The 22697-nt window shown below is 38.1% G+C and overlaps 3 protein-coding genes and 1 long non-coding RNA gene across 4 annotated transcripts in view; 3 read left to right on the forward strand and 1 right to left on the reverse strand.

Annotated features, from left to right (window-relative positions):
* LOC143459601 (uncharacterized) overlaps positions 1-22697 on the reverse strand; it is a 218744-nt gene that overhangs the window by 192321 nt on the left and 3726 nt on the right. Inside the window, exons 13-32 of the mRNA XM_076956816.1 lie at positions 22419-22589; positions 22231-22359; positions 21929-22084; positions 21735-21856; positions 21499-21672; positions 21229-21428; positions 18159-21144; positions 17885-18100; positions 17675-17814; positions 17451-17608; positions 17264-17386; positions 17044-17185; positions 16791-16956; positions 16532-16702; positions 16335-16472; positions 16084-16269; positions 15865-16009; positions 15680-15797; positions 15539-15597; positions 15255-15475 (exon numbers count right to left, since the gene is read on the reverse strand). Of these exons, the coding sequence (XP_076812931.1) occupies positions 15255-15475; positions 15539-15597; positions 15680-15797; positions 15865-16009; positions 16084-16269; positions 16335-16472; positions 16532-16702; positions 16791-16956; positions 17044-17185; positions 17264-17386; positions 17451-17608; positions 17675-17814; positions 17885-18100; positions 18159-21144; positions 21229-21428; positions 21499-21672; positions 21735-21856; positions 21929-22084; positions 22231-22359; positions 22419-22589 (5921 nt within the window). The remainder of the gene's footprint in view (positions 1-15254; positions 15476-15538; positions 15598-15679; positions 15798-15864; positions 16010-16083; positions 16270-16334; positions 16473-16531; positions 16703-16790; positions 16957-17043; positions 17186-17263; positions 17387-17450; positions 17609-17674; positions 17815-17884; positions 18101-18158; positions 21145-21228; positions 21429-21498; positions 21673-21734; positions 21857-21928; positions 22085-22230; positions 22360-22418; positions 22590-22697) is intronic.
* Positions 1615-4436, forward strand: LOC143460443 (uncharacterized). The gene is made up of 2 exons (XR_013117884.1): positions 1615-2083; positions 4376-4436. It is a non-coding gene; the product is annotated as an uncharacterized LOC143460443 (long non-coding RNA).
* On the forward strand, positions 5075-6222 carry LOC143460444 (uncharacterized). The gene is made up of 3 exons (XM_076957939.1): positions 5075-5199; positions 5284-5428; positions 5765-6222. Exons 1-3 carry the CDS (start codon positions 5139-5141, stop codon positions 5868-5870), a joined length of 312 nt encoding a protein of 103 aa, XP_076814054.1. The 5' UTR covers positions 5075-5138; the 3' UTR covers positions 5871-6222.
* Positions 8215-10402, forward strand: LOC143458725 (uncharacterized). The gene is made up of 4 exons (XM_076955577.1): positions 8215-8269; positions 8352-8522; positions 9111-9183; positions 9461-10402. Exons 1-4 carry the CDS (start codon positions 8215-8217, stop codon positions 9582-9584), a joined length of 423 nt encoding a protein of 140 aa, XP_076811692.1. The 3' UTR covers positions 9585-10402.

Below are 22697 nucleotides of genomic sequence, written 5' to 3' on the forward strand. Positions count from 1 at the left end.
ATTTTCAAATTCAAACTTTCCTTTTCAAAATATTTGGCCGAAAATAAAACGAATGAGAAATAAAAATACCAACAAACCAAACGCAGAAGTTCTTGAATTAAACAAGGCAAGGAAATCAAACACATTATATCAGCTTTTGGAAATATTTGATGACTCAAAATTGCTTAAACATACACGGCGTCTCAAAATTGCAATTAAAAAAAAAGAAGTTTTATGCTACATGCGATGGTAACGATGAGATTTGTGTTTTCAGGCAATTTGTGATAAGATTTATAAGCAATGATAATTAACTTAAGAAATTTTAAACGCAATGGTTTAAATTATATTGTTGTGACGATTTGGGTCGCTAAGATGTTTCAGGTCTAAATTTGAAAAAGTTGAAAAGCACTGGGTTAGGAGTAGGGATAACCAAAGTAGAATTTTAAATACACAGATATTTCAATCCAAATTGTGCGGTTTAACGAATCCTGGGATTCGAAAATCTTTTGTTACGTGTTAGCAGCCCACTTACGTTTTTCTCCTTCCTGCAAGAACGAACGATATTCGCATGTACGTCATGACGTCACGTGCATGAACCAAAGCGTTATCTTTTTTCTTGTTTATCGTTTCAACATAATTCGCTCGCACACTTTTAAGCTTTGCTTATTATTGCAAGTGTAAGAATAAGAAGGAAAAAGTTCGGTTGTGGTGACGTAACGTCCGTACGTTGATTAATTATAATCATGCATTTGACGCATGGCCAAGGCGTAAATGATGTTATGTAACGTCAAGAAGGTTTTTGCTCATTAAGTGTATCACCAAAGAAACATAATTTTGCGTCATAAACTTGTTGAAATAGAAAGTATAGAAAGACAAATGCTGAGTGTTCAGGACATTTATAGTTTTAAAACGAATACGAATAACAAAGTTGATGTCTAGAAAAACAAAGTTTACTTACAACGACCTTGGGTAAATTGCCGAAGTTACGTTCATTCATTCGAAGTACTGTGGTATGTAAGAACTTTGCACGGTAGAAATAGGTAGCCTACATCGTATAAGCCCACTGCTGTTTTTTGGTCTTGCATATGTGGGCTTACATGCCAACTGTTGGTTTTTCAGTTTGCTTAAATGGGTTGATAAGTCTACTTTAATTTTGGAGTTTTTAAATGAAAAAATTAAAAAATCTGTTTCTGAGTGCTGGGTTATTCAGGACTTAGGATTGTTTTAGTTGAATTAAATTGTATTTATTAACATTGTTTCCGTTCACTAGACATGAAACGTCTAGGTTCGAAATTCTACATTTGCTCTCACTATTCTTGAAAAGATTACGATTCTGCTTTGAACAACCCTAGTTAAGAGAATGAGTATTTTAGGTATGTTAGATGTTTTATATTATGTTTTAATATGTTCGATGTTTTAGTGCAAGTTAGATTAAGAAGAAATTTTAAAACTTATTTCAAATGCGATAATATTATATTAATACGAAAATGCGATTGTTTCCGGTGAAACACTGAAAACCATTTTAAATTTATGTCCAGCTTTAGACTTTTCCCCGTTTATGACATCGCAATCGCATCGCTTGACATCGCATCGCTTGACAGATAACGGTCAACTGTGTCAACACGATGACTGTCATCGTGTTGGTGATAATTCTGGCTAAATAACAAAGAGTTTCTAGCTGGTGGAAGTCAACTTTAAACCAATGTTTTCTGAATTTGACGGTTTAATTTAAATTATCATTAGAATTGTCGCGATACCCATCTATGCGTATATGGTGTGTACTTCACTTTTGCAAAACTTTGTTTTAAGAAAGGTAATAGGTAAAAAGTTTTTTCTTCACGTCAGAACCGTTTTGATGGTACTTTGATCAAGAGCTTCGGTGACAATAGAATAATGTTACATATTACATAGGTTATACGTAGCAATGCAAAATGACATGTTATTTCCTGATTGGCTAATGTGTTTCCATAAAAACTAAGGTTTGGTTAAAATCTCCTCTTCTTGTCTCTACACATAATATCAGTTTTACCTTCTGGACTGTTCATTACTGAATTAGAGTTATAGTTTTGTTTAAATGTGAAAAGATGATGAAAATGTTTCTAATGTGATACAACTTATTTCGGACAATATAACAATTAGATTTTATGAAGCTGGTGTTGATTTAAAGAAACAGTATAGAGAAAGCCGGCGAAACGGAGTCAAAGACAATTGTCGGGGAGTTCTAGAAGAAAGACTAATAGCCTTTGGCTTTAGGCCAACCAAGCAATCTACATCGCCATCCCCACAGCGAGATGCACACGAGCTTGAATTACTGAATTTTCCTCACGCTTTTCCGACATTCGTTCTCTACAAAATAAATTCAGGCTATTCAGTACTCCTTTTGATGTGGACGCCAATACCATTCCCGAGAAATTTCAAATGGACCTTATTCAAGTGTGAATACATGTATTTTGCTCTTTTTGTGATTGGTATGATTGAGATTGCAGCAATGTAACGTAATATACTGAAGTGAGTGTGAATTATAGTATTAATGAAAGTTCCGGCCCGCCAAAGAGTTGTACACTCGACATTTGGCCTGTGACTAGCAAAAGGTTGCCGACCCCTGCTATAGACAAAGGCGCTGTCCAAGTGCTGTCGCATCCAAGTGATTATGTGTCGCGTGATTAAATGTCGCGTGATTAAGTATCCAAATCGCGTGATTAAATGTCCTAGTGATTATGTGTCGCGTGATTAAATGTCCTAGTGATTATGTGTCGCGTGATTAAGTGTCCTAGTGATTATGTGTCGGTGATTAAGTGTCGCGTGATTAAATGTCGCGTGATTAAGTGTCGGTACACCCGTCACAATAAACTCCGTTTAGATCTCAACCAAACAATTATGATATCATAGTAGGATGTAACCAAAAGTTTTCTTGCATGAATTAATTATCTTCTGATTATGTCTTGTAGGTCTTGTTTATTGTGCTGGTGGTTATAATGACACTGGTCGTCTGTCATCATGTGAAAGTTACAATTCTGAAGAGAGGAAATGGTCTTCGATAACAAACATGAATAAAAAGCGACATTGTCAAGCGTTGGTCAGTGCACGAGGTGAGTTTATTATTTTGATGTCTGAAGTAAACTTTTATTAAAGTTGTCGAAGTAAATTGAGAGATGTCAATCACCAATCGTTCGTTTCCACATTGATAAAAACATACGGGCACCTGCCAGGGGAGGGCAGTATACTTAAAGCAGATACTCGCGTTCATATTCGCATATTGTACTCAGTATTGTTCATTGTTACGTCACAGGTTCACTTTACAACGCCATAAAGTGAACATGGTTGCTGTTTTCTTGTACTACTCCTCTAAACATAGCTGCTTTGCGTTCATCATCACAATCAACTAATTTGTAAATAGTTTTCGTTTAAAAAATTCCTGAAATCGTAATTTATAATGATATTATAATAATCATAAATTATTGACAATTTATGAAATTTTTATAAAAATTTAATGTAAATTCAAGGGTCTTTTCGTGTCAAGTCGACTCCTAAAAATGACGTATGTTGCTTAAATTGAAAGCGGGTTGAGATATCATGCTTAGGCCTAAAGCCCTAAACACTTACTTGAGAAAGTATCTTCAAACGATTTGAATAATTTGTTCTATTCCAGTAGCATCGATATAGCATTGCGGGTACTCATTTGTGCGTAAATTGTTGACCTATAAATTGGCCAAACATTCCCACTTACCAGGAATTAACTCATGTCAATACAATCAAAGCGAGTAGGAATATTTATTGGCACGTGACACAAGTCAACTCGACTCACTTAGGCTTACTATTTTTAAAAAGGTTTGATGACGTGTCGCTGTAAAAAACGATGTGGTCTTTTGAGTGCAAGATAATAATAATAATAATAATGCAGCGCAGAAAATACAAGATCAAGCCGCTGGTCACATGTTAAATGTTCTATGATTTGAAATGACAGTCTGCGTGACGTCACGGACTTCATGCTTCCCAACAGTTTCTAAATTTATCTAAAATATAAAATGTCACTCTGTCACTCTGACGGTTTGGTGACACTTAATCACGCGACACATAATCACTAGGACATTTAATCACGCGACATTTAATCACACATTTACAATTTCAAGTTTCAAGTAGCATTGTATTTTACGGTGTAACGTTTTGATGGTACTTTGGTCAAAAGCTTCGGTGACAATAGAATAATGTTAGATATTACATAGGTTATACGTAGCAATGCAAAATGACATGTTATTTGCTGATTGGCTAATGTGTTTGTATAAAAACTAAGGTTTGGTTAAAATCTTCCCTTCTTGTCTCTACACATAATATCAGTTTTACCTTCTGGACTGTTCATTACTGAATTGGAGTTATAGTTTTGCTTAAATGTGAAAAGATGATGAAAATGTTTCTAATGTGATACAACTTATTTCGGACAATATAACAATTAGACTTTATGAAGCTGGTGTTGATTTAAAGAAACATTATAGAGAAAGCCGGTGCAACGGAGTCAAAGACAATTGTCGGGGAGTTCTAAAAGAAACACTAATAGCCTTTGGCTTTAGGCCAACCTTAAAAGCAATCTACATCGCCATCCCCACAGAGAGATGCACATGATCTTGAATTACTGAATTTTCCTCACGCTTTTCCGACATCCAAGTGATTATGTGTCGCGTGATTAAGTATCCAAGTCGCGTGATTAAACGTCCTAGTGATTATGTGTCGCGTGATTAAGTGTCCTAGTGATTATGTGTCGGTGACTAAGCGTCGCGTGATTAAGTGTCGCGTGATTAAGTGTCGGTACACCCCACTCTGACAACTTGTACAAGTTGTGCGCTTTCTAACATTTTCTAAATTTGGCGACGGAACCAGGTTTCATGTTTTTTGGAAAAAATATAAAAAAGTAGCATAAGGTAAAGCAACGAAAATTAAATCAAAGAAAAATTCATATTAACAATGTGAAGGATTTGACTTTTCCTTCATAAAGTGATGGAGCAATAATGCTCGAAGTTTAAGCACAAGTGACGTGTTTGATTGATTGATGGTTTATTTTGAAAGGTTTGCTTTATGCGCTTGGAGGAAGGGATGATGACAACAATCGCACAAATACAGCAGAATTTTATGATCCACGAAATGGAAAGTGGGAATTCATTTCATCAATGAAAACCTGCAGATCTGGATTAACTGCTGTTGTATTAAACAACGAAATATACGCGATAGGTGAGTCTTGCTGCAAGTGCAAATATCTTTCAAATGTTTAGGGAGATTTATGACTTGTCATGTTCTTTAAATGAATTTAATCAGGTGGACGTGGCGGTTCAAATCGTCTCTCTTCTGTTGAAAAATATAACCTGGACACGAAAACTTGGATTGATGTTCCATCTATGAATGAGGAAAGAAGTGGTGGATCAGCTTGTGTAGTCGATGGCCTTATATGGGTGTTTGGAGGGTGAGTAATTGTATGCATACATAATTATTATACGTAATCATAAAAAATTCTTTTCGTAAACCATCATAAAAGATGAGCTTGATCTTGTAAAGTGGGTGGCCTTATAGGCGATGGGTATTTGGAGGGTAAATATGATAAAACGTTTTACAATTTCCACAACAACTTACCCAGCATATTGGTCCAGGAACAACCAGATGAAGGTTAAGGTCATGATGAGTTTTGGGAAACTAATAAAAAACAGTTTCGTTTTATTAATTATATATTTCACTTAATTATAGAGGCAAAGCATGAGATATAGATGTTTTTGTTCAAGAAGTTACTTTATATATTTTATAGGTGTGATTCCAAAACAGTAGAATTCTATGATCTAGCCACCAACAAATGGCAAGTATCGACCAACATGGACAGAGAACGATACGTTCCTTGCGTCCTTTCTATCTGAAGATTTGATTTCCACATTCGGATAATTTTAAGCAGTTTCCGTCAACTTCAAACTTTTTGGCGTTGTTTGTCGTTTCATTTTATAAAATTTATTTAAGTATCTATTGGCACTATAGTTGCATCTACACGCAATGGCGTTGTCTACCTCGGTTGTCAAATTAAAATTGTTTTAAATAGGCTATGGTGATGTGATGTAATAATGTGACGATGTAAACATGTGATATAATGATATAATAAATAATTTCTTGAAGACATTGATCGAATATTTCTATTTTAACCCGAAAATTATTTATTTTCCGTTTTAACACTTATTGTAATTTTCACAAATTTTTGCCTGTTATAATTGTTTCGATTCTGTGTGGGTTGTTTTTTGTGGCTTTTCTAATTCAATTTACCATCGACCTTATTAAAAAAAAAGACAATTTACGCCTGGACATCATCCACGTCAACAGTAGTACAGACCTTTAAAGTTAATTAATGAGTCAACACATACGTGGTAGTTCAGTAATTTCGAACATTTTGAACAATTGACATCATACACTAAAGCAGTAGTTGCTAGCCAGTGAAGTGAACATTCCTCGTATCAAAATCCATGACTTTTCTCTACAAGCGCCAGGTGAAAAGAATCTTGTGGTTTGCATTCAGTCGTGACATTACTCAGCATTAGGTGAGCCAACATTGGTTGGTGTTAAAATGATTAAGATTGCTTTTCATGTGCGCCATTTCAGTGTTTCTTGTCACGCTACAAGTTTGTTACCATGCATGCCCTGTTTTGCCTTCATGCTCTAAGTGCTAGAGCATGCTTTAAGTTATAGTTGATATTTGATGATGATTTCATAACAAGTTTGCTGCGAACAACAAAAGTATTACCGGTGATATTATCGATGTCCTTAATTGCTCCCACAAGCCTCCAAAATATCATACTTGCATCTGCAGTAGAAAATTTGTGTAACCAGTTCCATATTGCTACAATAGCACTGGCACCTGCCGGGGACTGGCGGAGTGACGACACAACTCAGCAAATGATTTGTTTCAATTTCTTATAGCCTACATAATTAAATAAAATCAATCCAACTAACATCAGGCTTTTTATTTAATTTACTCACTTGGACCATTTGAATCTCCATTTGCTGTTCCTTTGTTGATAGCTGCTGATGCATTTTGCTTGTCGCACTTATTTTCTTTAATTTTTTGGTAAAATAGTAAACTCCGAATGATTTCACAAATCGAGAGTGTCATTTTGACACCCATGTAATTTGGAGTACAACGGTCTGTTTTGTTTATGTTTTTATTTAACATAACAACACAATCAAGTCAAACATCACTGAACAAGTGACATATAACGAGTATATCTCATTTGCAGCCCTTTCACACACGTAGGCAGCGTATTTTCCCCATAATGGGGAGTTTTCACATTTGTTTCATCTGCCAACAGAGTGGTTCTTTTTCCAGTGGTCTCTGACTTGGCAGTTTCTTTTTGGTGGTTGTCGATACCGCTAGCAGCTGCTTCTTCTGCAGAACGAGGCTTTGAGGAACGTTTTAGAGAGAGCATCCCAAATTCTTCCGCCAAGTTTTGTAGAAATATCCGTCTTGGAAGTTTTATATGGTTGATTTTCTTATACAGGACCCAGAGAAAGAAAAGACCTGAGGTAAAATTACACAAGTCGGCCAAACTATCTCGTCTGCAGATGCAGTTAACAAAAACTGCATTATTCGTTCCAAATTCCATCTATACATCTACTGCAGCCGAATGCATACTACGTGAAAAATTCACTGCAATTGCGGATTTTGCGCCAGGAAGACGTACAGTAAGCCTACGCTTAATGTAAGCTACAATATTGACCATGGAAAGCAATAATGTGGCGACATTTGACCTTTGATGATGAAATAATGCAGATGAGGAATTTATTAGGAATGTATTACAGATGAGGAATTTTATATTGTTGTTCCGTATATTCCAATGGACTGGATACATAAATCGCCTCGATAACTCAGATACAAGTAACATATGTCAGATGTTGCTAATGTACGAGTAATCAATTTAACCCGCGTGAATTATTGATGGAAAAAGCTCCCCATGTTATAATGGAATGTCTTTGTTATGCTCGGGCGAAGCATCTGGTACACTTCGACAATTCTTCATCGCTTGTTTTCCGTATTATGTGAATATTATTGCGTCATTATCACTCCTATATTACGTCACAGGTACGACTACTTCGACAATTCAATTCGACAGGTGACGACTGCGGCCGGAACTAACCTCGGCGCCCTGGTGGAAGACGTGAGGGCGTCGATCCACCAGAGCAAGAACCACTGGAAGATGATCCCACATCACGTTTGTCTGGATGAGGCCGAGGAAGACTCCAGCGCCACCTGCTGGAACGAACATACTCAGGGACAGTAAGTGTGACGTCAGAATATGGGTTATTGTGATCGGATGTGCTTGGACGATGCGGAAAATTTTCATGAACTTGTTTGGCAGATATCAGCACCCAGTGGTCATGGACGGATTCCACAACAACACGGAAGTGGTTATTGCGTCGCAGAAACCTCCCCAATCACGTCATAAAGGGTCAAATCACGTCATTGAAAAACACGATTGAAATGTTGAACAGCGCTTACAGGGGATTTGACCCCCATCTGGTGGACAACGGTACGGTTCTGGTTTTGTCAAAATTTTTGCCAGAAATGTCGGTAGCTTTCCGGGTTTACGATCAAGCCTAGACTGTAATAATTACATGGTAGCCTATACCGTAAGTAGCATTTACATTTACCGGGATAAACACTAAAAGTTGAGTTGGGCCTAACTACTCTCAGGCATTCCTGTTATAAAGTTTAACTGTATTTAAACTACTGTACGCCTGATGTGGCTCATTAAAGACAGGGGGACTCTACTTGTGCTTGTGAGTCCAGCATCAGCCATCTCGTCATAATTGCTGACACCTGTTTCGTAATAAGCGGATAATTTGCCGCATTCTGTATTCGTGACGTTAATACTGGCACATGTAGATGTTATCAAACATTCGTTTTTCGGTGAATTTACTTTCAAATTAAATTAACTTGTTTTATCATCAGCCACCTGTTTTCAATAAAATAGTTCAAAAATAACAGTTATAAAGCCATAGTCATATTAATTATATCAAATCATATAACAGTAATTGTCATAATATAGTCGTATAGTGACGATACAATAATAACCATAAAACTAGACTTTTTAACAATGAGAAATATTTGCGCGCAGATGATGAGGTCGACACGTACGAACCTTTCGGCGACAATTCAGGAGACGGCTCGGGGGAGGTGGAAGCGATTGAGTAAGTGTCGTTGTCACTTTAACAACCTCTACCTCGTGTAGAGTCAGTTACACTGGCCGCCTTTTGCCAAGTGCGGTTTGTGTTTCGTTTTATTAAGCTTAAATTTTAATACGGTGACGAGTTTAGACGGACTTTCTTACTTGGCTCTTGGGCTTAGTTTCCATTTTATATCATCATTACATCGGTCACTTTCTGGTGGTTCGATATTTGGGTGGAAATCTATCAATTGCTTTATTTCACTTTTCAATTGCTTTGATATGATTTCTATGTTTTCTAGAACCGAACCGAGATCACGTGATCCTGATTTAACATGTCCAACCTGTGGCGGGTCAACCCCCTCGTTCAACGTCATCGCACTTTCGTCCGCCCTGCTTGTGGCTCTTAGGCTTGTCGTGCAATAGACATCATATAAAGTTAAAAGAGACTTTTAATTGGGACGCTTCGCAGGCCCGCTTTGGGGGATTCCCGAAGCATATGGTCGGAGTTGCAGTGTTTTGTGATTAGAAACTGCGCAAGTTGTTATATCAGACACATTATTCTTTGTATCGATCGATTTTGTGTTTATTTTTTCTTTGCCTTCAACCTCTTACGATTTTTTTGTCCATTACTTAACTTTCTTGGTCTTGAATTAGCATTAGAAGTAACGAAAGTCAAAGCACAGCCCTAAGAGAATGATCTTACACTGAAGCATCCGTTACGTTGCGTTTACTTTGTGGCTTCTGCATCTGTGTTATTGCGCCTTTCACTGTACAGGCAATTATCAGTCATTATATTCCTAGTATTGTTGAATTTCAACGAACTATTATGACGTAGAGATTAATACAACATTGTTGGGTAAACACTTCACTGCCCTCGTGCGCGCTCAAGTGGTAGGTTGTTAGTGTGAGTGTTTGTAAATAGAAGTTTTGTAAAAACCCAAATTCTCTCAAAATCACGAATATTTGTTGCTGGCTGTGAAAGATTTTTGTTCGTCGAAGTCATCTTTTTATGACGACATAATGCAAGATATGACGTATGCAGTGTAGATTTATTACTCGGCACTTTTTTGTTTAGAATATGTTTGTGCCTTGGTTCTGCGGTCCAAATAATTAGCGGGGCAATCTACTCTGACGTCCGTTGCTAAGCGCGCTCACTATTTCCTGTGTGATGTTTCTAATGCGCGCATTCTGTGACAAACTTCGCTTTTCAACGATTTTTAAAATAAACACTTCTCAAACAAGTCCTTGTTTTTTGACATGTTGAAATTAGCTAAATATTATCTTGTATTGTTTAGTGTGTTATAAAAACAGTCTAGTGTGTTATAACAGCAGTCTAGTGATCGAATCGCTTTGTGCTAACTGCTAAGAACCCTCGCAGTGTCGCAAGCAAGTGAAACCATCGTTTTCGAAATCTTGATTCAAGTAAAGATCGATTCATCGGAATATGAAGAATGGTGAAGTTGAGATCGATATGTCAGGCAGAGATAGACATGCACAATAGAAAGAGCGTTAAAAAGATGATCGCCAACAAACTAAAGTTTCTAATCTCAAAATTTATATATTTTGCAATTTTGAAAGAAAACATTGATTGCTGTCATTTTCCAGTGCTCTCACTTTCCTTTCCGACATTTTCCATCGACCCTGTTATACATTAGGTGACGCGCTACTTTGACGACACAATTATGGGAATCCCCCAATGTTTTCTTACAAATTGGCGGGAAGCGACGTGACGTAAATGTCGTTGTCTCATTCCTTGGCCCTCGTGGTCAGGGAACGTGTAGCCTAGCTAAAGGCATAATTAGTGGATAGATTTGGAGAAGAATGCTATTTAAACTGTGGAAAGATTATAGTAGTCTATGTATGTTGAGAAAATCAACAATTTTGAATCCAACATAGATGGACCCCTTTCAAAATTCTTCTGTATTTTTTCCAAACTATTTTAGTTGCTATTGCTCACAACTGCACAGTGCCATGTCTGTCCGTGTTCTCATGAACCAGCTAACGGAGAATAATAAGACTTCAAAATAACAATAACACTTTCCTTTGTTGAATGCTCTTGAGTTACAGAAGCTTTTGATATCTCACCTTGAAGAGGCTGTCTTCCCAGCCATTGTTGGCATCAAGCCAGTGAAGAGACTGCAAGGCCCAAGCAGAGAACACGGTTGATGTGATGGTTCCGGCACGGTAGTAGCCTGGACCCAGGTCAGAACAAATTGTGATATTGTAGGATCCAGATCCTACGAAGGGCGCCTTTGTCGTCCATCGGTATGATGGTGCTGAAATTTAATGACAATATTTCAAATACCACAGACTCTGACAATAATATCTACTCCACAGTTACCTTTCTGCAGAACAAAAGTGAAAAACAGTATGATGGAAACATGCACAGTAACTCACTGCAAATTCTCACAGACGCTCATACCAACCTTCCTTGTCAAACTCCTTTCTAGCCATGGTGATTACTTGGCCTACAATGGTCAGGAACATTTTAAGCTTTCTAACTCGCCCTTCAATATTTCCAACTACAAAAACGAACAACTTTGACGCGAGCACCGAAGGCGCTCTTGTAAAATCATCCGTGCTTCTTTTTTGACGCTGAGTGTTCTGTCACCTGTCTTCCCAGCCACTGTTGGTATCAATTTTCATTCATTTTAATTTTTGTCCTGATTGTGGGGAACGAAAAATTGTGCTGACGCAGGTGGTTGCAAACATATTAGTTGTCGACCTTTTCCACATCTCGCCCATATTAGTCTGAGCCCATACAAAGAATAGAGCACGAACAACATGGAGAAGACAATAGGATTTTCAAGGAAGCGCTGCCACATGTTGGAGGAGATCTGAACATGATTTCATCATTTGAAAGTGACACATTCTGTTACATCATAAATATCCTTTCCTCATTGTAGTCCAGTTTGTTTGGAAAAACCAACAGCTTTGACGCAAGCAGCGAAGGTCCCCTTGTAAAATCATCCGTGCTTCTTTTTTGACCCTGGGTCCAGACCACCCTTGTAACAGGGAAGTGACCACATTGGCACACAACCGTGCCGGAAATCGTGTCCTCATGAGCCTGGTAAAGACATAAGATGATGTTAGCTGCTTTTATCATAGAATAATCCACAAAGCATTCAATTAATTGAAAATGCTATATTCAGTAAAATTTTCACTTCCCTAATTTTAATATTTCACCTTGCTGGAAATTCCCAGTAATTTATCACCTTCCAGAGCCTGTCTTTCCAGCCGGTATTAATTTTCGTCTTCAATGTGGAACAATTGTCCTGCGCAGGTGTTCTCAAGCATATTAATATTTATCGACATTTTCCACAAATTGGACTGGAAAATATGTCAAGGCCTCGAAGGCCAAAACGTGCATTAAGAACCAATCGGAGAATGTAAAAAAGTTATTAGCGTCAGCGCGGCCACCAATCCCACTCAAGTTAAGACACTGCAAGACATAAGCAGAGAACATGGTCAATAGAATGGTTCCAGACTATTCTAGTTCTGGGGAACTTCCTAAAGCAGCACCTTGTCCTCATGAGTCTGGTAAAGACATGAGGTGATAATATTGCTTGGTCATAGCAGAAAATAATCCACAGAGCTTTTTTATTTGTAAAAGTTCTACAATTTTACTTTGTCCAATATCTCATCACCTTTGCAACCATGGTATGTGTTGAACCAATGCAGTGCAGCTCATACCTAGAACATGGTGAACAAAATTTTCCCGACACAGGTTTGTATGAAGTTTGATGCGGCAGGATCCATAGAATGGTGCTTGGACCCTCCATCATTACGAGAGAGCTGAAATGAAATGACAACATATCAAGCCACTACAGTTTTGCAAACCGGCTTCTGTGTTCCCATGAAACTGACATAGACAAAAACACTATTCTTGGCTGCAGAAAACAGAAACTAATCTGCAAAATAGTTCACTTAATTACCTGTTCTTAATATACAAGAAATTTCTCTTTTGTGTTTAATTTCCCATCTTACAAAGGTTCTCTCAAGTGCCAACAATGCATCTTTTGCGTAAAGGCATTATAGCTGTAGATTAAGTAAATCATCAGATTAAAACTCAACTGTTAAAGTATTTTCATATTTTGCACCATGCTTTGCATTGTCTTTGTTGTTTATTGTGCCTTTATGATGTAAGGAGATATTGAAACATGCTTATCGACAGCAAAAATTAGTGGCAAACAAACTTCTGTAATTGAAAAGTTGTATCGACCAGTATAAGTGACTTGCATATAATATGTTATCAAGTATTTATTCTATTTGCTTCGTATGGTTTTGCGTTTATTTCAACAAATGATGACATTCATAGCTCTATAATGCAACTTTTCACATGTGTTATCCCTTTCAATCTAAATTTGATTCTTAAGAGTCTAGTATTCAAGCTACTGTTTCAGTGTTTCGTGATGTTATTCTTGTAGTGTATTTGGAATAAATTATGATGTCATTAAAATGAACATTTATATGGGCAAGTGTTGTCAGGTTGAATGCAAATGCTATTATATCCAGACTCTTGCAGCAGAATATTTCATAACAAATAGATTGAGACTGTCAGTGAAACCAGAACCAGCTTTTATCTTGCAACAATTAACTATTGTTGTTACCCACAAACTTTCTTGACCTTTTTTAAAATAAAAACTAAGATGTATGATGACACATTAATTCTTAATATCTTTACGCAATTATTTCTTGACTTGTAGCCATTACTTGATTTTATTTTCGTTTTTTTTTCTTTTTTAAGCAAATGACTGAGTGAATATTTGACTAAATGACTAGCAACTGAGCAACATACAGGAATATCGTCAACAACAGTTCTTGTTAGTAAAGGCATATTGGAAGTAATTTGCTGCATCTGAGGACGGTCTAAAGTTCTATTGCAATGGGGGGAAGTGATTAGTAATCAATATTTTCAGCATAGGAATGTAACGGTGACAATATAAACTGCTAAGGCAATTTTTCGTTTTTACCACAACTAAAGTCACCAGCCAAAACTGAACTGTACTGTAGGTTGGCATTTACGTGAACTAGTACAAATACCCCAACGGTAGTTTAGGTTAATTTAATACAAAATGTTCTTGTTAGGGTATACACTTAAGTGCACGTTCACAGAAAACATTCTATTCATGCCTAAATAAAGCACCGATTGCCTTTGTCACTTATATTGATTTCAATTGTTTCTCTTATCGTAGAACAATGTAAGCGACCTGCTTTAAACTTCTGCCAAACTGAACTTTTTAGAAATGTTTTGGAAACAAATTCCTAGGAGGGGAATTACCTTCTACGAGTCAAAAGAAAAATAATAAACAACGTTTTTTATAAGACTGGTTCGGACAAAACAATATCTCTCAGGTCGTCTGTTGTTTTTAAATAACAGTGGTAAACCAGGTAAAAGAAATATATAAATGCCAGGCTACATATGGTGACTTGTATTTGTGTTGTTTAGGGACCGTTTAAAAGCTTTGGCCTATAGTGATATGAGATGTTTATGTTTGAATTGCAGAAAACTGTTAAAGAAATACAGAAACATAATTTCAAAAAGATATTTCTCACGCTAATCATCTGGGGCATAGCAAAGAAATTAAAACAAAGCAGAGATGACTTCAATAGACAACTTGAAACTGCATCGATCATATAACTGGTTCACATAACTATTTAGATTTGACAATTTCCGAAGCAAAACGCGTTGTAAAAGATTACATAGGTTTGACCGACACTGACAAATTACACTTATAATTTTCTGGGTTAGTTGTTTTGAAATTCATAACATACAAGAACTTTAATCTCATGTTATCGATATGTTGTTATTATGGTGGTTGTGCTTGAAGTATTGCAGTAGCACTTGCTGTAGCCGCAGTAATACTTGAACATACCGGTAACACAAATGTTCACAACATAACTTTATTGGGTTATAATAATATAATGAACAAATGCTAATTTCCCAGAAGTCTATTCAACTTTTCTCTTGCTACGTAGTTTTTTGAATCTCTCTGAAATTTCGTCACGGATCGTGAACACGGTCCTGTAAAATATGATGTCATAAAGCAGCTGTACGTTGGATACAAATAGAAGATTATAACGTCACAATACCTGATATGTTTTCTTCCGAAAGACATGAGGTGTTGGCGAGTTAAGCGCTCACGTCTGAGCAACTTCAACTCTCGGAAGGTGTTTTCCAAAACCGCAGCAAAAAAATTGACAAATATTTTTATGAAAATGAACAAAATTAACAGGAGGAAAATGCTTCCTCTGATTGGATAAGCACGAAGGAGGTTTGTTGACGTAAACGCTTCCATGGAAAAGCCCACAACCTAAAATGACCTTGAGTTACTTCACAAACAATTAATACGTCATATTGAAGAAGTGTGACTCACAGATTGCATAGCTTTGCTCACACTGCTGAAATCTTTGCTTCTTCCAAAAAGCACCAACCCTGAAAATGATGATTTTCGATCAAATCTCTGATTCGCGTAAAATTTGCGATTAATTATGACAACCATGAGCTTCCAACTCACCAACATGGCAGAAAGTGATGTAGAGGAAAAATATGTAGAGTGAAAGACCTAGGACTTCAAGCTTTGCTCTATGTATGGTGGCGTGCATGAGATCAAAAATTGGATGACCTTCCATGACCTGAATATGATGATGTCATATTCAGATTTTATGACGGGTACTGATGTTCATGACGTCATATTCTTACCTTGACGGTGTACAGCATTGTGAAGAAAGTACAAATGGACAAAAGGCATTTTGTGAGGTAATCTGTGAAAGCAGCCATGTGGTAGAGATGGAAAGATTTCATGTTATTCCTGTAAGCTTGTAACGCTTGGTCCGTGTAAGTCACTCTGTGTAAAAATAACATCATTTATGAAATCCCTGCTTGCATATAAATACCTCATGATGACGTCTAACTCATCACCTGCTAAGGTAAAGCCCCACCACCAGTGTTGACGTCATCAGAATTATCAAGAGCAGAACATTCCACAAGTTTTTGAGAAAGTGGAAGCCTTCTTTCAGGAAGCCGCTCGCTACCTCCACCAAGTGGTACACCACCAGGACAAGAATGCCATATAAGGCAACCTGGACCGCCACGTCCCAAGCACGCCTTCACAGGAAATGACGACATAACTTCGTGCAGTTTACAACGTTGTTAGGTCATAATCTACTTACTCGACGTGGTGACTTCGCATGAACATCAATTGTGGCTTGACGACATAGTTGCCAGTGTTTGATATTTCTATGGCGACCATAGTGACGCAATATATTCGATGGGGGACGTTGTATAGGACAGTCTCAAGCATGAGGAACCTTCAAGGAAATGGTTTGAGTAAAATTGACAAGACTTTGCAACAAATCTTTCCACAAACCTCGTGTATCCGTCAATCCAGCCGAAGCGCCTCAGATAATGAACTTGGTCACGTGTTTCGTTGGCTAATTTTGAAATTGTGACGTAATACCCGCCTGGATTGTAGAAGAGCGCGAGATCACCGATGTAACTACTCAACCATGACGTATTCGCCGTCGAATACTTCCAACAACTGCAACGTGACGTCATTAATAATAAACGTTAGGTAAAGTAACTCCTACTTTTCAAAAAAATCTGCACCGCTGCGTTGCCATAGTTACCTTTCATAGACGTCATGGGAGGGCTTTGTTGCGTGTGTAGGAGGTCTGGACCAGGTGGGTCCATGATTCCTCTTTTCTTGGAACTGATTTTCGTAGTGAAGTTTACACTGGTTCGTGTCGGACAAACCGTATTTAAATGCTGAATCGCTGTGAACACAAGACGTACCTGCAAAGTAAAGCTTCAGAATTCAAAAACAGTCTAAAGCATTTCCACATAAATTATCAAGAAAATACAATTCTTGTGGAAACAAACCTTTAATTACTCGCTTCTGACGTAATGTTGGTGGCGTCAGAATCACCAATTGGTTGTCAGGAAAATGCGTCAGGCGACCAATCGAGAACTTGTCAGCCAATGAAAACTCGACCCAGTTATATACGTCATTAGCCGACGACATCTGAGAACATATTGTCATGAAATGTGGCATTTGGAACAAACACGTCATAAATGATGTAATTATGAGCTAATAATCAACCTTTCTGTGTCCATCCAACAACATATTCTGCACAGTTTTGCCAAATTGAAACGAATTCCTGTCCGTTTGTCCAAACGTCACAATGAACAAGAGCACCAAAAATATTAGGTGAAGCGATATGTTCTGTGACGTAACAATAGAATATATTGTCATATTCAGCTTCATAAATTTATTCCATGAAACTCACTTTTATCTTTCTTTTTGTTCTTATTTTTTCCTCGATATCTTGGAGCGTGATTTCAAGTCTTAGCTGAGAAGGAGGACGATAAATCCGATTCTTTGATCGCTCCTCGTCTTGTCTCCTCTTTATTGCGTCACAATCACCGCTGTGAGATCTCGGCGTCACTTTATTAAAAAAATAAATCATCAAAAAGAATAAAAATGTTGCTAAATCATAGTTGTGAAATGAACCTGAAGGGGGCAAAGGTGGAATCCAGTCGCGAAGATCGAGTTTTGGGTTATTCACCACCTTGACGTAGGCAATCAAGACTTCTTTTAGAGGTTCCAGAATTATGACACTTTGAAGGAAAGCAACCGATACAGAAACCAACCTGGAAATCAAGTTTCAACAACTGTTATTACGTAGTCTTTATTTGACATTACGACGCAACAATGTCTTACCATTCTTTGCAAGTTTCTATGCCATATGACATTCCATACAAGGCGCAAAGCACAGTCGATGTCAGGACAGTTGCAACCAGTAATATCCAGGCAATGTATATGAAGAAGTGAGGAAGAACGCGGGAATCCCCTGTGTTGGGATCATTCTCGACGAAAGCAATCCCTCGATGAGGACCAGTGCCTGACACTGCCACCCGCTGACCAGCTAAGTGCGACCTGGAAACACAAACAACTTAAATCTATGAACTAAGACAATTTTAATGTAAACAACTACCTGGCAGAAGGAGTCACTTGCTCAGTAACAAATGATGATGTAGATGGCTCTTGTGATGATGTCATACCAACAAATGATGATGTCGATGGCACTTGGGATGATGTCATACCAACAAATGATGATGTAGATGGCTCTTGTGATGATGTCATAGCAATAGATGATGACCTAGGTGGCATTGATAAAGATGTCACAAAAGCTGCTGATGATGTACTTGGTTGATCTTTGTCGTGAACAATGGATGATAAAAACATTTTCCTCATTGGAGGTTTTAAATCATCTGAACTTTCCTCTTCAAATCTAACTCTTCCACTGGAAGGTTGAGGCTGGGAGATGGCATCATGTTTACTGTGACCTTCACTTGAAACATGTCGTGCAGTTTTAGTGACGATAATGGAATGTTTATGGCCACGTTTCCCTGTTTGATGACTCTTCCGGCGAAAACCATCACTGTCACCCCGATGGTGTTTATTAAGAAACTCTTTCTTCAGCTTTCTTCTCTCTCTTTTATCCATCTTGTCATTCGCTTCTTTGCGTTGATGATGATGAACTCGACGGTCTTCAATCAAATCATGTCGTGAAGTTTCAGCAACTTCAAAAGCAGGATTTGCACCATGCGGTTTTAGTCCCTGATGACTTTTAGGACTTTTTTCGCCACGATGTTGTTTCTTGGGAAATTCTTTTACCAACTTTAGTCTTGGTTTATGATCCATATCATCACTTGCTTCTTTGCGTTGATGATGATTTACTCGACGCTCTTCACTCAAAACATGTCGTGAAGTTTCAGCAACTTTAAAAGGAGGATTTTCACCATGCGGTTTTACTCCCTGATGACTTTTTTCGCCACGATGTTGTTTCTTGAGAAATTCTTTTACCAACTTTTGTCTTGGTTCAGCAACTTCAATGGCAGGGGCTTTACCATGATGTTTCACTTTAGAAAGGATTTTGCTCTCACCACGATGATCTTTCTTGGAAGATTCTTTCTTCAGCTTTCGTCTCTCTTTTTGATCCAGCTCATCATTCAATTCTTTGCGTTGATGATGATGTACTTGATGCTTTTCACTCAAAACACGCTGTGAAGTATGAACAACTGTGTTGGCAGGAGTTTCACCATGCGGTTTTACACCCTGATGACTTTTGTTCTCATCATGATGGTCTTCATGGAGGAGAAGTTCTATCATCCACTTTAGCCTCTCTTTTTGATCCAGCTCATCATTCATTTCTTTGTTTTGATGATGAATTACCTGATGCTTTTCATTCAAAACACGCTGTGAAGTTTGAGCAACTGTGTTGGCAGGAGTTTCACCATGCGGTTTTACACCCGGATTTTTGCTCTCTTCACGACGCTGTTTTTTAAGAGATTCTTTCTTCAGCTTTCTTCTCTCTTTCGGATCCATATTTTCAGTTGTTTTTTTAAGTCGATGACGATGAACTCGACCGTCTTCACTTAAAAGATGTCGTGAAGTAACAGCAACTTCAATGGCAGGTTTTTTACTATGAGCTTTTGCTCCCAGTTGAATTTTGTTCTCATCATGATGTGGTTTATGGAGGAGAAGTTCTTTCATCCACTTTAGTCTCTCTTTTTGACCCAGCTCATCATTAATTTCTTTCTTTTGATGATAAATTACTTGATGCTTTTCACTCAAAACATGCTGTGAAATATGAGCAACTGTGTTGGCATGATTTTCACCATGCAGCTTTACACCTCGATGACTTTTCCTCTCGGCACGATGATCTTTCTTAGGAGATTCTTTTTTCAGCTTTCTTCTCTCTTTTTTATCCATCTTGTCATTCGCTTCTTTGCGTTGATGATGATGCACTTGATGCTTTTCATTCAAAACATGTCGTGAAGTATCAGCAACTTTAAAAGGAGGATTTTCACCATGCGGTTTTACTCCCTGATGACTTTTAGGACTTTTACTCTCGCCACGATGTTGTTTCTTGGGAAATTCTTTTACCAACTTTTGTCTTGGTTTTCGATTTATCTCATCACTTTCTCCTTTGTGTTGATGATGATTTACTCGACGCTCTTCACTTAAAACATGCCGTGAAGTATCAGCAACTTCAATGGCAGGGGCTTCACCATGATGTTTCACTTTAGAAAGGATTTTGCTCTCATCACGATGATCTTTCTCGGGAGATTCTTTATTCAGCTTTCGTCTCACTTTTTGATCCAGGTCATCATTCGATTCTTTGCGTTGATGATGATGTACTTGATGCTTTTCACTCAAAGCTTGTTGTGAAGTTTGAGCTACTTCAATGGCACGGTTTTCACCATGCGGCTTTACTCCCCGTTGACTTTTGTTCTCACCACGATGTTGTTTTTGGAGGAGTTCTTTCACCCACTTTAGTCTCTCCTTATGGTGGATTTTGCTTTCACCACGATGCTGTTTCTTGGGAGATTCTTTATTCAGCTTCAGTCTTTCTTTTTGATCCAGCTCTTTGTTCAATTCTTTGCGTAGGTGATGATGTACTCGATGCTCTTCATTCAAAACTTGTTGTGAAGTCCCAGCTACTTCAAAGGCACGGCTTTTATCATAAGGTTTCAATCTATGGTGGATTTTTCTCTCGTTATGATGCTGTTTCTTGGGAGATTCTTTCTTCAGTTTTCGTCTTTCTTTTTGATTCATCTTTCCAGTTGCTTCTTTGGGTTGATGATGATGAACTCGACGGTCTTCACTCATAACATGTTGTGAAGTCTCAGCAACTTCAACGAAACTAGTTTCTCGATTAGGTTTTACTCTGAGACGAGTTTTATTCTCAAATGGAAGTTGTTGATGAAAAAGTTCCAATTTCAGATTTTCCTCTTTGCTTCCATCTGCTACACTTGGATGATGTGAGACCGGATTTTGTTCATCATTTACATTACTTTCTTCGTCACCGACACTTTTTGAGTCAGTTAGCAATGATTTATGCGGCCGTTGCGATCGGCGAAACATTGTTGTTATGAGAAACGTTGCTGGAGATGACAACAGAGCACTCTCGATTCCTTTGTTACAAATCAAAAGAATACGACGATTAATAAATAATATTCTTAACCATCTCTGTCAAAACCGATGTCAACTGAACTCACCGACAGCCACGTGCCACCACTGAAAAGTGTAATTACCAACGGCTAAGAGCAGTCCCTGCTGTGCGTGGTTGTTCCCGTGGAACATCAACGCGGTCAGCATGATCATCAAGGTTATCATGAGACAACACGATAACATTTCTATCCTGCCCATCACGTGACGTTGCCACGGGCGCATTCCATAGAATGCATACCAAAGATATCTGCAGTATTGTGGAATTATATGTTTATAATCCGGTACAATTGTGGGATATAAATTATCTCAAACTTTACCTGTCTCTGAGGTGATTTTCCAACCTCAAGGGGAACAATGTCCTGGTGTTGTGCAGGTCTTTGGTGCATGCAGCAGGGACTACGTGGTCTATGACATGCTTGAACCAGCGGTTGCAGAGGAAGAACCAGGAATGATTTTTCTCCAGGTCTCTTACCACAACCCTCTGGAGGAACCTAACGTAAAACTTACATTTAATAATTCCTACACTTCCTGTTGAGTTGTTATTACTTCATACCACTCTGGGCTGTGTCCGCCATTATCGTGCCACAAGCGAATCGCAGTGATGTCTCTAAGACAGTCTGACGTGGTGATAAGGAACGATTTCACACTTCCCCTGTTCAAAATCTTTGTGTGGTGCTGTAAAAAAGCATTCATTATCAGTTTATGACTTAATCAAATGCATTTCAATACATTATGACGTCACAATACCTGAATGACATGAGCACTACTGGTGGCCATTTTTCCAACGAGTCGGAGGCAGACTACAGCAGAAGTTCCAGAATTTCGTCGACTGCCGGTAAAAATCGTCACGATGTAACGATATTTATCGAAAGGACTATTGTCCGGGACTTCCACACACAGGTCCTTAAAAATAATTGCTTTTTAATTTTGATTGATCACTTTCACATATGACAGTAGCACTCCATCACAGTTACACAACAATAGACACCATGTTAAAAGAATCTCAAGCATGTCTTCATATTCAACCGGACATATTCAAATATTTTCACCTCTGCCTCCACTTGCCGGTCTTTTGATCTCGCCCATATTAGTCCGAGTCCATACAAGGAATAGAGCACGAACAACATGGAGAACACAATCGGATTTTCTAAGACGCGCTGCCACATGTTGGAGGAGATCTGAACATGATTTCATGATTTGAAAGTGACACATTCTGTTACATCATAAACATCCTTACCTCATTGTAGTCCAGTTTGTTGGGAAAAACCAACAATTTCGACGCGAGCAGCGAAGGCGCCCTTGTAAACTCACCCGTGCTTCTTTTATGACCCTGGGTCCAGACCACCCTTGTAACAGGGTAGTGACCACAATGGCACACAACCATGCCGGAAACCGTGTCCTCATGAGCCTGGTAAAGACATAAGATGATGTTAGCTGCTCATATCACAGAATAATCCACAAAGCATTCATTTAAATAAAAATGTTAAATTCACAAAATTTTTCACTTTTCCGCCTT

Source organism: Clavelina lepadiformis, chromosome 5 (genome assembly GCF_947623445.1).
Source record: "Clavelina lepadiformis chromosome 5, kaClaLepa1.1, whole genome shotgun sequence".
NCBI classification, from domain to species: domain Eukaryota; kingdom Metazoa; phylum Chordata; class Ascidiacea; order Aplousobranchia; family Clavelinidae; genus Clavelina; species Clavelina lepadiformis.